General features: G+C 39.3%; 2 protein-coding genes across 7 annotated transcripts in view; one reads left to right on the forward strand and one right to left on the reverse strand.

Moving 5' to 3' along the window:
- Positions 1 to 465: 465 nt before the first annotated feature.
- Positions 466 to 11,011, reverse strand: ATP6V1E1 (ATPase H+ transporting V1 subunit E1). Its single transcript, XM_026678680.2, has 9 exons — positions 10,804 to 11,011; positions 6,764 to 6,829; positions 6,043 to 6,152; positions 5,034 to 5,100; positions 3,683 to 3,772; positions 3,160 to 3,228; positions 2,161 to 2,255; positions 1,563 to 1,650; positions 466 to 1,082 (listed from the first exon to the last, which is right to left on the reverse strand). Exons 1-9 carry the CDS (start codon positions 10,834 to 10,836, stop codon positions 1,020 to 1,022), a joined length of 681 nt encoding a protein of 226 aa, XP_026534465.1. The 5' UTR covers positions 10,837 to 11,011; the 3' UTR covers positions 466 to 1,019.
- Positions 11,012 to 13,172: 2,161 nt separating this feature from the next.
- The window catches only part of BCL2L13 (BCL2 like 13), a 28,091-nt gene continuing 24,641 nt past the window's right edge, over positions 13,173 to 16,622 (forward strand). The window contains exons 1-2 of one of the 6 annotated variants that reach the window (XM_087968619.1): positions 13,193 to 13,304; positions 14,431 to 14,663. The gene's annotated coding sequence lies outside the window, so the exon portion shown is untranslated. Of the gene's footprint in view, positions 13,521 to 14,430; positions 14,664 to 16,622 lie in introns of all 6 variants that reach the window. The other 5 variants (XM_087968620.1, XM_026678676.2, XM_026678677.2 and 2 more) reach the window with 5 other exon arrangements.

Genomic DNA, 16,622 nt, shown 5'->3' on the forward strand with positions numbered 1-16,622 from the left:
TAATCCTGTTGTGGCTTTATTTAAGACTGATAAATTTAAATCCATTTCTATAGCTTATATTATGACCTGGTTTGCACAAGATATTTAACCTGGTCTTGTCTTCTAAGTGATTCTGGCAGAACATTCTCATCCTAATTTGAGTTAAGAGGATTACATTGTTCTTAGTTTATATCCATCTCTCTCTATCTAGTATTTCAGTATTTAGTTTGAGCTTGTTAAAGTTGGTAAAATATGGTTATTCTTCAAATTTCCAGAAAGCATCTAATTAATCACCATTTATATTTTTCCTAATGTTAATGTGAAGTTTTTGACTCTACGAGGAACTAACACCTTATCAGGTTCCCCAAATCTCTTCCCATATCTAACAAACTACAGCTGTCGTGCGTTTGTTTTCATATCTTTAATTGAATTGTGGATGTAACCTTCTGCCATCTGCTATAACAAGGAAAAAAATCAAACACAAGATTGCATGCTTTTCATTTTAATAAATTTCAGCACAATGAGAGTGTGTATACATATATATATATATATAGTTTCAATCACATATACAGAACAAAATTCTGGGACTAAAACCAAGTTAACATGACTTGCTTTTTTCCCAGCCTGGGAAGCACCAGAATGGGGAAGTTGTGGAGTTTGCAGTCATCGGCACATGAAACGTAAGCTTTGGAAAGGAATAGAGAAGCAGGACGGTGGTGGTATACTTTGAGGGAAAGAACAATACTGAAGAATGACAACAAAGCTCCAAATTATTTCTCTAATTGGTCTGGATCAAAGAGTGCAAATGCCTTCATTTTTTAATGCTGTGCCACTATTCTCTCGAAAAAGTTCTTCCTGCCTTTCTCTCAGATTAAGCACAGCAAGTATGCAAAAGTTAATAATTTAACTGGAAAACATTCAGATAACACAATAGAGCATGTAGTACATTTTAGGGGAAGGGACATTGTTTTATTGGAAATGCTCCAGCATTTCCCCTCAGCACATGGGCGGAAGAGAATTCCACCAGTATTCCAGGGATTTTAGTCCATGAACTTCCTGTTACTGTTGGCACCAAAAAGTGCTGTCCGGATCTCTGGCATCATCTGTTGAGGGAGCAAAAAAGAAAGGTTCTGAATATTCCTTGATGGTCCAGCAAATTCCTAGAACATGCTTAACAGTCATTCAGTCAAAAGTATGCTAAAAGGCAAATACCTTCTAAAAAGATGGCAATAAGATTTTCTACTTCTAAATACTGAAGAATGCTTATGGTAGAAACCATAGCTGAGCCTCACACCTCAGTCTTTCCAGAAATTGGGAAAGATCTTGGGCCAAGAGCTTACATAAGAGAAAAGGTTGAAATCCAAGACTGAGGAGGGTGTCTAAATTAAGTAGCCCTCAGACAGCTTTTCTTGGTGCCAGGGCTGTTGTTTGATGGTAGTAGTGGACTTGTAGACCCCCCCAGCACCCAAGTTGCCATGATGTCCCATAGCAAAACCATGGCTGACCCAAGAATTGAATGAGCGATTGCACGGAGTTAAATGGAAAACATTTCATTCATACAAGAGAAAAAATTCTAGGCTTACCTGCTGAGCAATGAGACCCAGACGACTTTCCAGCGTATTAGATACCTTAATTTTACTGTCACTGTTATAAATTTCAACACCTCCAGCTCTAGAAGAGAAAAATACATACTAATGAACATGCTGGCACTTGAAATCACTCCCACTATTCTTTGTCATTCAAAGATGGTTAGAAGTCTGATGACTTCTAGAGGGAGGGTGGGGAGGGGGACAGAAAGGAGTAAGACAATTTATGAAGCTCCCCATCTCACAGTAGTGAATCGAGATACACAGAGAATCAAAACCAAAATGAAAGAGAAACGGTACATAAATAAGACCACTAATCCAAAACAGGGTCTAAATATCATTGTTTCAATTTATAAAGATCAGAACAGACAAATCTACCTACAGGATTGGTTTAACCTACTGACCTAAACGAAAGACCATGGCCACTGGGTCTGCCCAATATGTGCTATCAAGTACAGCGCAGTGCAAATTCCCACTAAACTACATTTCATATGAGAAAATCCCAAGTTCATTTACCTTATGCAAACCCTATTTAAAACAATGACCATCAATCAAACAGTTCCAGCAAGTTATTTTTCCTAGCTGTGTTTCTTACATGTCTTCTGGAAGAAAATGGTCCTGATCAATTTGAACATCAACTTCTTTTTTGGTGGCAGTTTTATACATTGGAACACTCTTCTGGACTGCATTCTGAAACAGGATTCATACATATATACAAAAAATTATTTGATTCTATTCCAGTTCCTAAAAAGTGTACAATTTAATTTATCTAAAGCTATACTACTGTCAATTCAACACACACCCACGTGCTCCCAGCTCCAACAGTTAGAAACTGCTAACTTTATTGATGTCTCTTGGTATGGAAGTTTCAAAGTTTGATAGCAACTATTCACTGATTTCTCAAAATGATTGGGATATAAGAATAATAGATACTTGTAGGTCAGCAAAAGAACATCTACTTTGCATCATTCCTTGCAAGCCTAGAATCACTTGTCAATATTTCCAAGAAAACAACATAGGCATAATGATGAAGGAATATTTTTGAATGCCATTGCCAGGGAGAGACAAAACTGATCTAACAGAGTAAGGTTATCTAATTTAGTTTTTCACACATGCTGTTCCCATTGCAGATAAAACACATAGATTGTTGTTGATGAAGTCCCAAGGGGAGCTAGATGTAGCACACACCACATCTACAGAGACAAAGAAAACCGGAACTGTGTACTTATCGGTGTGTTTTCATTTAGCAGGATAAGCAGCAATTGGAGGATGGATACAATACAATATAAAGTGAGAGCAAACCCCATTCCTTACTACCACTGATAATGTTATCTAGTTGGATAATGAAACATCTGCAAGAAAATAATCAAGCTCAGTGAGCACCAAGGACTTCACATGGGAACAATACAATCTGTGTTGCTACTTTGATCAAGCCCTGGGAATCAACACAGGACTATCACCATTCAGATCTTTTAACAAAATTAGAAACAATAGGATGTGGGATTCTTTGGCTTTTGCAATATAGTTATAAGGTTGTTTTTTTTGTCAAATGCTATTTCATTTCCGTTTTGTCTAATATACATAAAATCTTTACCTTTACTAAGGGAAGATCCTGTTTCCTGCAACGGATAGTCATTCTAGGCTCAAGTAATTGATACAATCCCTTTGTAAAAGAGAACAGAATTTATGTCTTAATTGGAAAGCTCACTGTAGCTTCAAATATAAACACAGTAAGGTGTCCAACAAATTTTAGCTTAACATTTTACAAATACAAACTATTAATACTGTAGTAAAGGCAGATATAACTAAGATCCAGTTAGAGAACTCCACAGAAACAGTATAAGTTTCATCTAGTGATATTGGTATATGAGCCGTGGTGGCACAGTAGTTAGAATGCAGGCTACTTCTGCTGACTGCTGGCTGACTGCAGTTTGGCAGTTCAAGTCTCACCGGCTCATGATTGACTCAGCCTTCCATCCTTCCCAGGTGGGTAAAATGAGGACCCAGATTGTTGGGGGCAATATGCTGACTCTGTAAACCGCTTAAGAGAGGGCTGTAAAGCACTGTGAAGTGGTATATAAGTCTAAGTACTATTGCTATGTCAAGGATCTCATTACCTGTAGTACTAAGCCTTCCAGCAGGGTTTGGTACCTGCCTGTATCCTTCACTACTTTAGCCAGTCTCTGCTTGGCTTCGCTCAGCAAGTCCTATATTATGAGGAGAAAAAAAATCAAGTGAGAAAAATCTTATTCTCCTCCAGCCTTAAGTGAGAAATTTTATTGCAATTGATACTTATGAATGCAACATCTTTTAGGGACCATGATACCAATAGAACTGAGGATGGAAGAAGCATGAACCTCATCACCATAGGTCAACTGTTACTTACTCACATGGCCATATAGTTGGCAGGTCAGCTTTACAACCGGTCGTGGCATTCTCTGGTCACATGACTATGATTCTCTGTGGTGTAGTCCTACCTAATGACCACAAATGGGACTACCAGAATTGCTGTTGCTAAGCAGTGTGGTCACATGATGTTTTGCCTAATAATTGCTTCACTGAGCAACAGCAATTCTGTTTGCAATTAGGATTATTTAAGTGAGGACTATTTGTATATTTGTGATGTCTCTTGAATTGTACTGTACTTTATCCAGTAGATTGACTTTACTTATCCTTTATGCCTCTATTTCACAGACAAAATTCAATGGATGCCATGATTTCAATGCCAGATGTTGTGTTTTTGCATAAAGCTACTTAGTGGTTTGTAATGCAAGGTTAGGGTTATCTTAAAAAGTGAAAGCCTCAATACTACTTACATCAATGGCTTGTGACTATTACTATGTGACTATGCCTCTAGTAGAGCATAATTTGGGATTATTTTGTGGTCTTAACCTTTTTCCTTCAATTTACACATCTTAATATGTTCCCATACAATTAATTGGGTTGCACTCAAGAGTGCGGGTATTACAATTACAATGCTATGTCTTCACTTGAGTGACTAGAGGTGTTAAGCAATATTTTCTATAGACAAAGAATTGTTTTGAGGGTAAAGCAATCAGGCATATAAAGTCCTAACCTGAAGTAGTATAATTTAAGTAACAAGCACATAACCTCAGTAAGAACTAGAACATACCCTGTACAAAGAGTATCTGAGTTAATATTCCCAAGTCTTAATTTTCCCTTTGTGCAACATCTAATATTTATTCAATAGAAACATTCATCACTATCTGGCTAATAATAGGCTGAAAAAGACACTCCATTAACTAGTGCCCTTCTTCAACAAAGGAAAACAATGATGCAGAGATAATTTAAGTAGTCTATATTTCTGGCACATCTGCCCTCCACAATAATATGTATATTACAAATACTTTCTTGAAAGATATATTAGAACAAAGGAAGGTGCACACTGCAGTGTATTTTCAGGCAAACAATTAAAAAAAATTCTTATAAAGAGACGGACAAACTTACTGCAATCAGATCATCTCTTGCTTTGAGAACCTTCAGTCTTGCCTGATTCATCAGGTTGGACATTTGACTGTAAGACAGATGGAAAAAATGAAACGAGGACTCAGAGAGTGAAGCAGCAGACACTATGCATTCTCACAAGCACATGCCAGACTAACTCCCGAAATGTTCAAGCAGCAAAGCCTATGTTTAACAGGTCTCTTGCGAGTACTATACGGCAGGGGTATCAAACTCAAGGCCCGTGGACTGAATCCGGCCCACAGGGTGCTTAAATCTGGCCTGTGGGGACCGGCCTGCGGGAGGTCTGGCAGCCAAAACCATTTTGGCCAGCAAAGTTGCTGCAGGAGGCTATCCAAGCTGAAAACGGGCTGCAGGGGGACAAATTGCTGCAGGAGGTGTGAATCTCATTTCCCCCCTCCGGCCTGCAGACTGCTACAGTGCTGATCCGGCCCTTGAAGAAATCCAGTTTGACCCCCCTGCTATATGGTGACCAGAAGTAGCCTTTCTTAAACCTTGCTGCCAGGCCTCCTCCTTTATTCTATTTTTAAAAACTCCCAATTCCCACTCAATCCTCCAAATGATCGTTCTACATTCTGGTTTAATCAAAAGTGGGTACTGCTGATGAAGAAACATTGCAAACCTAAATTGTACCCTGAAATATCACTGAAAAAATAATAATCTCATCTCTTTTTACTGTGGGAAAGACTTCGGTCTAACCTATCAACTTCAGCCATAAAGTGTAAACAACAATATTCTGTTTATAAAAGTGCTATCCAAATAGTCCCTTTAAAGCATTTACCTCAGTTATTTTCTACATCATTGGCAACATAGTCACCAATTTTTTAAAAAATGTCTTAAGCAAAAGGAAAAAAAATCCTATAAACCAGTAAACATTGGAAATGGGCAGCAATAAACAAATCTTTGCATGCTTTTCACATGAGTTTAAACTCATGGCTAGTTCTTTTATTTTTTCCCCAGTCTAAAATCAGCTTTCACATCTTCCATTACATACATTTTCTTTTGTTGTTCTATTTGTTTTTCTTTCTTTTCATAGTACTCCATGATCTTCAACCTTTGTGTCTGAACAAGCCGACCTTTCTCAATGTTGAATTCTTCTTCAGCCTACAAGGAAGCAGACCGGTTCAAGAAAACCCCACAGATTTAGTCATATGAAGAACCTAAAGTATTGACTAGAATTCTGAAAGACGGGAGTAGTAATTAATATTAACAATATACAGTGTGCTAGCAATTAAAATCAGTTCCAACAAACTAAACCCCAGTAGGAATAATTTTACAATAGTCATATATCCTAAGATAGATCTAGAAGTCCATACCAGAAAGTTTGTTTAGCTAATATGAACTAACATATTTTAATGTTTTAAAAAAATGCTGGCTTCAAATTGTTACAATTAGTAGTACAGAACAAGTTCTGTCTTCCAAAAAGATAAAGTAATCAATTAAATTGCAATTTCATGCATATTAGTTTGGAATAAATATTTGGTGAGATTGATCTGTGTGTAATACATAGGACAGAACAGAATGGCAGTTTTTAAAACAAATATCCTTCACTTATTCTGAATTACAATATAATTACTTTAGGTACATATTAGCTAAATAAAATGAAAAAAAAATCACAACTTGGCAGGGCACAATTGAATTTTAGGTATTTGAAAAAACCACACTGGCCCTCTGGGATTTTATACACAGGAAACATTGAAATGCTTTTCATTTACCTTAGCATCTATTTCTTCCGCCTTTTCATTGGCTTCCTGCTCAATGAAAGCCATCATGTGTTTAATCTGTAACAAAAATAATATTTTCCATGGAAACTAGCAGATACATTTTGTCGCTAAACATAACAGAATTTCCCAGTATTGTATTTTTTTTAAATAATAAAACAGAAAAAGACTCTCCAACACCAAATTGTTATTAACTGGATACCTTGTAGTTACAGGTATTTATAGTTCACAGAAGCTTAAGAACTGAAATTGCATTCCAACCATATATTGCTTTACAGTTTTAGAGGTAGGATTACTATTTCAGATGCAGATAATAGTTTAATATTTCATAGGAAAAGAACTGTAATGTAACCTAATGTAATCCTGTAATGTAACCTTTCAACTTAACAGATGCATCAGTTTCCGGAGATGAGAAGTCCTTAAGTAGGAAATACTTGCGGCAGTTACCAGCCTGCTTCGACTTGCCAGCAACAGGGCCCTAAGACAGGGGTCTTCAAACTTGACAGCTTTAAGACTTGTGGACTTCAACTCCCAGAATTCCTCCTCCAGTCATGTTAGCTGAGGATTTCTGGGAGTTGAAGTCCACAAGTCTTAAAGCTGCCAAGTTTGAAGACCCTTGCCCTAAGATGAATGCTACTCACAATTAAAGAGAGCCAGTTTAGTCTAGTGGTCTTGCGGTTAAGGTATCAGGCTGGAAAGCAGGAAACCATGCGTTCAAGTCAGAGGTGGTATTTAACAGGTTCTGACCAGTTCTGGAGAACCGGTAGTGGAAATTTTGAGTAGTTCGGAAAACCGGCAAATACCACCCCGACTGGAGATTTTACAGTCTCCTCCCCCTGCCACGCCCACCAAGCCACGCCCACAGAACCGGTAGTAAAAAAACTTGAATCCCACCACTGGTTCAAGTCCCATCTGAACCATGAAAGCCAGCTGGGTGACCTTGGGCCAGTCATTCTCTCAGCCCAACTCACCTCACAGGGAGGTACTCTGTTATATTACAAGCAAATAATGATTACATTGCCTAATCAAGTATACTTAAATTCCCATTGATTTCAGTGCCAAGTTGGTATCCCTGTCCTGGATGGTTTGTGGGCCACATGGGTACAAAATATTTCCATGTGTCACATTTTGCTTTCAAAGGACTAAATTTGATGGATAAATAGCCTGATGTGTTTAAAACCTTCCATGTGCAGGTTAAGAAAGCTCTTAGTGAGAGTAAAGAGACATCATCAAAAACTCTAAGGAAGAAGACATTCATGTAAACCTAGTATGGCCAGTTCATGGGCTGCAAGGGAACATTGCTTTACCAGTATCATCTGGCTCACTGCAACATTCAGTGAAATATTCCAACTCAAACCCAGCTCAGACTGGGTTTACTCTAAAGGGCATTATTTACAGTCAACAAGATAAGCTTTAAAGGACAATCAAATCACACATGCAGTATTGTATCATGTAAAATTCCACCACGTTGCAGGGAAGTTACAATTTTAAGGAATAGTCTGCCACTATGAATTTAGAAGTGATATACTTGCAGATATCCTCAACATTCTTTATTAAGCAAAAGCCATTATTTTTTCAGCATGTTTTAATAATTGGCAATTATCTTATGGCCTGAATTTTCAAGTTTATTCACACGAAGGGACAATTGCACCTAAAGACATATATGTTAAACAATATTTTCCTTCTCACAATACCCTCTTTTTTGCTGTGTTTTATATGCCATGAAGTGACACATATGCTGTTACAGTATTTAATTTTTAACCAATATGTGCATTAGTAATGTTAAATACTGCTATAAAACAATGCTTTAGTGGGACCCATTAAAAACACAATGCCAGAATTTCACAAGATTGTTCTTCCCTCAAATGTTCAGTGGAGGCAGAACTTCCTGTTTTTTTCATGAATGTGAACATTAATCATTAGCTTTTTCAGTGCTTCCTTTCCATGATATGAGGATCCTTCATTGCTCTCCTGCAGTTTAGATCTCTCCTGGTAAATTGTTAGGACAGTTTATTCCAGTCACTTCTAGTTTTATGTATTAATCAAACATTCTATACAGAAGTGTTATAAAATACCCTCTATATAAAGTCACTGTTATTAAAACATCTTACAGTCGAGCATCAAACCCAGATATAACATTACAGGAATATTTATCAAATTTCTATACCACCCATCATACTTGCATGCTTCTGGGTAGTTTACAAAAGTGATGATGAAACTTCTTAATCTCAAGAATGGGTTATTAATGGTCCAAAATTGCCCCAAAAGCCATGCTGATGAGGTGGAAGTGTCTATCATCTTTATGTATAAACAACTGTACTGGTTGCCAGTTGCTTTCCAAGCCCAGTTCAAGGTGTCCATTTGGGTGTACAAAACATCGCAGAGGTTAGGTCTAAATTACCAGCAAGATCAACTAACCCTGTACAGTTCTCCCTGTGCTATCAAGACAACACATCTTTTGCAGATTCCACAACCAACATGTCTAATATCAATTTTCATTTGTTTTCCTAATGGAGGTTCTTTATTGTGAAACAAATTGCTACTGGAATTCAAGTGAGTCCCTTCCAATTAAAATATAATCCCTACCAGAAACAATCTTTACCTTATCTATTTCTTATATCTTTCAAGATTTATATATAATCTAAGCCATTCTGGAATATCTCTATTTCCATTTCTCCTTATCTCAAAATGTCATTTACCTTGAATAAGATGTTCACAGCACATACTGACAATTCTGAATATAACACCAGATTTTTTTTAAAGTAATCAGGATTGAATTCAAGTAGTTGTTGACATTCTATCTATTCTCCCAGCCTTACCCAAAAGACATTCTTGGGACATCTTCTAAAACAATCCTTCACTCTCCAAGGACATAAATTCAAGGTCAGATGTTGGAAAGTACCCATTAGCATCAAACTTCTATACTCACAACCAAGACAATAAAATGCAGTCACTTTCCATGTGTGTCAAAAACTTACCAAAATTAACAAGGTTATTTGAAGGAAACTAGAGAAGCCATTGCTCAACTATATGAATTTTCAGAATTAACCAGCATGATGTTGTACGACAGGCACAGTCTAGTGTTGCACTATTTTCTTCTCAATCTATTCTCATCAACAGATACTAGTTTCAAGAAAAGTATAAATTTTGTGACAATGCAGTAAAAAACAATTTTACTTAAGGAGTCCCATAACATTAAAAAAAACCTCAATTTTGTGCACATTTGGGAATAAACTCTTAAATCACTTCTGAATCATAACCTTTACTGCTGTGCAAATATAACCAAAATTACACGACACATATATTGAAGTAACCATTACACCTTTTATTCAGAAGCCAATCCCAGTGGATGAAACCCAAAAGAGACTTAGAACTACTTTGCTCATTTCCAAATGGAATAAAATACAATATTTCTTGTCCTTTTGCAGAATTTGCAAGGGAAAGTCCCAAAACATGTTTTTCAAAAAGCAACTGGACTTTCTGGGCTTTTTTCTTTGAAAACATTTCACTTCTCATCCAAGAAGCTCCTTGGTTCTGATTGAATGGTGGGGAAATAGATGGATTTATATTCCTTGCAGTCCTCTCTGGTCATTATCACCCTGAAGGTCGGTCCTTCGCTTTCAAGGCAAAACCAAGAAGGTCCAGTTGCCTTTTGAAAAGCACCTTTGGGACAACCAGAACCTGGGTGACTGAGAATCTCCGCAGACATTTGCAACGGAAGATTTCTTTTTCTCTCCTCAAATCACAGACGGATCTGGATACAGCCAGGCTCCCAAACGATGCCCCTTCCCGGCGGGGATCCCTGTGCAGCAGCAACTGCGCTTGGGCTAACGGGCACCCTCCGCTGACTCTCCGCTCCTCCTTGCCTGCCATCCAAGCTGGAGCAGCTCTCCAGCGTCCCATCAGCCGAGCCCAACCGGCTCGAAGCGGGGCGCCTGACTTAAGAAGCCCATTCACCGGTTACGACCGCGGCTGCGGTGCTAAAGAACCGCAGGAGGAGAAAGATCTCCTCCCGGGACCCGACCCCGCCGTACCTGCTTCTGAACATCGGCATCGCTCAGCGCCATGTTGAACGCGGGCTAGAGAAGCGAAGGCTCGGGGGGACAAAAGGAGAAGCGTCCGCTCGAACTGGCAACTCCCGCAGGCTGAAGGGATTGAAGGGCCCCAATCAGATCCGGTTTAGGTCACTCTCAGGAGATGCTGCTGCTGGTGCTGCTGCGGCTGCTGACATTTACGTCACCCGCCCCGCCCCTTGTTTGCTCGCGTTACACCAATGGGAGAGCTCGGTGACGTCATCAACGCGGAAGGGGCCGTCTTTCACTTGGGGACTTCGGGATTGAATAGAATAGAACACCTTTATTGTCATTGCATTCAAAATACAATGAGATTTGAAAGCTACTCCAGCACAGTGCCCCAAACACCGCTTCTCAATCACACTACACAGTATTTAAAAAGTAAAATAATTAAAGTAATAATAAAAACCTAGTCTAAAACCTATTTAAAACATACACTAAGTTAGTTTAAAAATGCCACTTTATATATAGAACTAAATCACAAATATACTGTTTGATTCAAGACAATTATTGCCTTGGAAAAGAAACTTTCTCAGATTGTAATAAGGAAGAGTGGTGCGCTTGACGTATAGATGAGGAATTTCTGATTCATGTCAGATAGCTATATTAGGGAAAGCAATGGAATCCGGCTGTCCAAAAGTTCCTCATTCCCCTCATTTATTTATTTATTTTAAAGATTGAATTGGGCTACAGTAGTGCAAGTTGATTGGCAAAACTGTTGCTAATTCAGCCCAATGAATAGGCTGAAAAATAGCTTTTATCCCTAGGCTGTCAGACTTCTGAACTCAACATAAACACCACAATTAGGTATAATGTGATAGACTTGCAGGGCCAGCACCAAGGGAGGCTCATTTCAATTTCATTGTACACATGTTGTGCATTGGCAATAAACATTTGATTTGATTTGATTACCGAGTTCCCAAGACCTCCCCAACACAACATAATTAAGAAAAACAAAAAGGGAAATTGTAAGTTGCTTGAGGTATGGATTCTTCTAAAAACTTTTTAAAAATATAAAATCCATTAAAATTAGCCCTTGTGAGATACGTAGATTTGTTAGTTCTGGTAGGAGGAAAGTAAAAGAAAACCATCTGTTGCTTTTTAATGCCTGAATAACAGCAAGGCAGTTGGAGGTCATGCAGCAGGAATACTATGTAAGTTTGAGCCCGTATCTGGAGTCAGTCATGGCCCGGATGGGATGAAATACACTGAATCGCTCCAAGCCCTGGCTGTCTTTTGTAAATACACAGGCGGAGCTTCAACCATAGGTTCCTCTGAATGGGGTAGTGGTGTGATCTTGGAGGTCTTCCCAGATAGCACTTAAGCTGTACATTTAGATTGCTGTCATAAGTGGCTTTTGGGTATTGGCTGGTGTACCATTTACAACCCAATTTGAACCAGGTCCAAGATGTTCCTGGATTGTATTGCTTAGTATGCTTTAAATGGGGTAATCTTTGGGGATAGTCAGGAAATGGCAGATTCCCCAAACTGTGGAGCATTGAAGAGACAATGACATCTAAGACGGGTCTCCACCCTTGGCAATTTTAAGACTTGTGGACTTCAACAGCTATGCTGGCTGGAGAATTCTGGGCATTAAAGTCCACAAATCTTAAAAGTTGTCAAGGGTGGAGACCCCTGATCTAGGAGACCATAGGTCAGAAGATAACTTGGAGACTCAGAGGTCTTGCTTCTGTAGGTTTGAGAGTAGCCCTTTCATTTGAAATACTTGAAAATTTTACCAGTGTTTCTCAAGTTTGGCAACTTTAAAATATGTAGATTTCAACCATGGTGCTTGGAGAATTCTGGGATTTGAAGTCCAAACATCTTAATGTTGGTAAGTTTAAAAAACTCTGGTTTACAACAATTGTGCTTATAACCAGGAGGGGGGGGGCGTTGTGTATTAATTGCATATAGTTTCTTTTAGCTTCTGTACTGCGTTTGCACCTTGTTGTCCACGGCGCAAAATCTATAGGTAGGGATAGGTTACAAAAACTGTCAAACAAACAAACAAATCATTCAAATATGAAGCCGGCCTACTGAGACTATTGGAAAAAAAAACACCATTCAAACTAACTACCGCTACCGTACGACTCTACATTTCTTATCTCTATGTCCGAGCCTTTCACCACGTCGATCGCAAAAAGGCTCGCGCTCAGCCGCGATTGCGGCGTGAATCTGCTTAGTCACCTCCTCCGCTACACTGCGGGTGACGTCACACGCCCACGTGCGCGCCCGCCGCCTTCAAAAACCCTTCTTTTGCCCTCGTCCGGCATGGCGGCCGCGGCAGCTGCTTTTCTGGAGGAGTGACGAGGGGGGGAGGGGAGGATGTTGCTGCGCGCGCAGCACCGACAGGCGGCAAGGGTCACTTTCGAGGGAGCGTCGCGCGCCCTCCCCTCGCTTTGACCTCTGCCTCTTTTTTTTTTTTTTTTGGTTTAAATTGGTCTCGTCCTCGCGAGACTCAGGTAAGAAGGCGAACGGTCAGGAAAGCCTCATCCTCTCCCCCACGTTCACTTCCCAGAAGGGGAGTGGAAGGAAAAGCAGCCTCAGGGTTCGTTCGCGCGTGGTTCCTCTTTGGTTGCGTGCCGTACCGAGGGTGCTGAGCGGTTAGTTGTGCGCTCAGGAGGCGACTGATCCGGGAGTTGGGGGGAGTAATGGGAGGTCGGAGCCCTGATACGTGGGTGCGTTGAAGAGGGGTACTCCCTTATCACCGTTCCCCCTTCCCCCCACTTTTCCCGGTTTCCCCCTCCCCACTTTTACTCGGGTCTCCCCACGAAGGCCGCTGTGGGGCCACCCCTCCCAGTCACCAGACGCTTCCCTTCATCTCTTGTGTGCCCCAGTCTCCTCAGGCTTAGCTGGGGAGCATGGGTTTTTAGTAGACACGGTTCTGTGCGGAGGGTGGGAGCATCGTTTGGTCTCAGCAGGTGGAACTTGGCCTGGCATGGTGCCTTCAGTGGGCCTCGGTGGGAAGGGCGGGGCTCATTCCTCTTGCCCCCCCCCCCCAAGATTTCTGTGAGCTGCCGCCATTTGGGAGACTGTGGAGGGCCCCCCTAGTGTCTTTTTCCACTTAAAGGGAAGAAATGGAATGGGAAAAGGGGTACATGATCTATGATCCGGTTACGGGGGTGATAGGGTCCACTTTGTTGGCTGATAGGACATCTGATTTACAGATTAATAGAGTTGGAAGGGACCTTTGTAGGTCATCTAGTCCAACCCCCGCCAAAGCAGGAGGCCCTACATTTGTTCTTGTTTTGCCGGCCATAAGGATTAAAAATAATGTGGCCTAAAAGTTTTTGTCTGGGAGAAACAATCAGTTGGTGAAATAGCCTTGTGCTTATGCTGGGAGTACAGTACATACCTTTACAGAGGTAACTGTTAACCATTAATCAAGGCCTTCTGGTAGACCAGACCAAGAAACCACAAGAAGGAGGAAAAAAAATGTTATTGGCCATAATAACAGAACTTTTCAAGTCTGATTTTGCTAGTTCCTCCTCTTCCTCCCTCCTCCCTTTTGCCTAAATAACAGTTCTTTCATGTTTCCATAAAAGTAATCTTCCTTACTCTCTGTAATAACTCTAACTCATTTGGTAGGAAGAGAAGAAAAAGCACAAGACATTCAAAATAATTGACCATAATCCGTTGGGATACAGAACTCTCTTGCGGGCAATACAATTTGCATGGGCAGAAAAGGAACAAAAACCAATAGTGACTTGATAACTGAACGTGGGCATAAAGTTTTGAATGGAATAGAGGCTGAGGTCGTCTGCTCAGCCTAAATAAAAATGATGTCTATAGAACAGTAAGGCCACCTATCTGGAGAAGAAGTGAGTAAAAAAATATAGAGGTGTAGGAAATAACTTCAAATATTTGCTTTCTTATAAATGGATTTTTTTTGTGTGATTGGCCAGTTCCCCTATTGTAGTCATTTTGTAACATCCCAAAATTTGTTCCAATTGTAACAAATTGTTTTACAATCATTGTAAAACATGCAGCAGATTTCTCATCTCAAAAGTATTTGATAGATTTAAATTGATCCTTTAGACATTAAAGAGGTTTTTTGCCTACATCACATTTTTTCATGTTAATTAGCTTTATATAGTCATATAGTAATAGGAAAATTATGTACACTATTAAACTGAGAACAAGCAGATAAGTGTTTTTTTCACTTACAGTAATTGAGTGAAATCATGAAATAATTATGTGTCTGTGCATATATGTGTATGCATGCCTTCAAGTCAGTATTGACACCTTGCAACTGACTGGACTAGTTCATGCAGTTTTGTTAGCAAGATTTCACAAACAGTTCGCCATTGACTGCTTTCTAGGGCTGAAAGAGAGTGATTGGCTCAAGGTCATGCAGCTGACTTCATGTTAAGGCAAGGCTAGAACCCACAGGATGTGTGGAGGATAAGCTACACAATTCCAGAAAAAAGATAACTGCTTTAAGGGTTAGAAGAGAAAGCAGGCTTATTAGAATGATAAAAACTGCAAACTTACTACTGACTGGCTTCCTACAGAAAAATAGCTGATCAATTTATTTGCATATTTTATAGTATAAATTTCAGTAGGAACTTCTGCACCTAAAGACTGCTGCTGTAAAATAGTAAGTGCTAGAATGACAAACATGGCCAATTGGATTTATCTTTACAAAATTTCAAAATAACTTGAATAATAGCTGATTGTGTTATTGGAATATATTAAGCTGTTCATTTGTTTAATTAGACATTTAAAATATAGTTCACAAAACATCTGTTTTTTAAATGTATTTTGGCAGGCAATTCTTGGGCTGATTGCAATTTATCAGTTGTACAGACTGTCTAAACCAGCATTTCCAGACAGCTAATGGCTGTAAAGGGCTTTCTCAAGCCGTGACCAGACAGCTGACTTTCCTGCTTTCCTATTCAGTTCCTCCAGTTGTTGATCAACTATTCAGCAGGCTGTGGGGAACACTCAGATACAGTTGTGCCCTCTGTGCCCCATCAGGGAAAAAAAAGAATGGGTCAGGGGCAAACACCCAAAATCTTGAAGAGTGGAGGATGCAGATGTGAACAAACAAGTCCAAAATGACGAATAGGTTGAACTCACTCTGCTCCTTATAGGTCATGTAACTGTCTGTGGCACAGCAAGGCAGATTGTGCACATCTGCAAATTGTCATCAGTTGCTGTTAGGAAAACTTTTAACACCAATACTTGTAACTACAATATAAGGTTGCTTACCAAGGTTGAGGATAAGAGGAAGAGAGAAATATGGCAAAATAAAGCACAGTGGGAATTATTTGTACAGTATTGAAAGGCAAGTGGGCAAAGACCTTTAATCATCTACAAGGACCCTAATATAATCTATAATAATTTATGTAATGAAGTAGTATTTTAGAGGCTGGTATAGGTGCAAGTCACCAAATTAGGAAACCCATTAGTATTTTTTGCCAAGAACCATTTCAGATCTCAAGTTGCTTATTAATTTTCAAGAAGGCTATTTGAATTTGAATGCACATTTTTCCAGTCCTATGTTTCATGTTATTGCAGTTAAAAAAAAACCACAGTAAGAAAGTGTAAATATTAGAAATAGTAAATATGAAAAAGTTACTTTCATACTATTTATATGTTGTTTTTCCTGTTTATCCATTTCTAAACAAATATCTGATGGAATTTCTTGTTATGTTATTCAGGCAAGAAGCTTAGTAAAGCTGTGTCAATCTGTAGAGGATTTTATAGTAGAATAGAGTTCAAAGGAGCTGTTTACACTATCACATTCCATGCAGGAATCCAAATTAAAATATCCA

This window comes from Notechis scutatus, chromosome 6 (assembly GCF_049901735.1).
Source record: "Notechis scutatus isolate UNSWTSFEM ecotype Mainland chromosome 6, rNotScu1.2, whole genome shotgun sequence".
Classification (NCBI taxonomy): domain Eukaryota; kingdom Metazoa; phylum Chordata; class Lepidosauria; order Squamata; family Elapidae; genus Notechis; species Notechis scutatus.

Excerpts from the sequence above, each read along its gene's own strand:
- ATP6V1E1 (XM_026678680.2), bottom strand. The coding sequence starts at position 10,836 with ATGGCGCTGAGCGATGCCGATGTTCAGAAGCAG. Across the intron at positions 5,101-6,042 it reads ATAGAACAACAAAAGAAAAT|TCAAATGTCCAACCTGATGA; the intron begins GTATGTAATGGA and ends TCTGTCTTACAG. Across the intron at positions 1,083-1,562 it reads TGGGTCTCATTGCTCAGCAG|ATGATGCCAGAGATCCGGAC; the intron begins GTAAGCCTAGAA and ends CTCCCTCAACAG.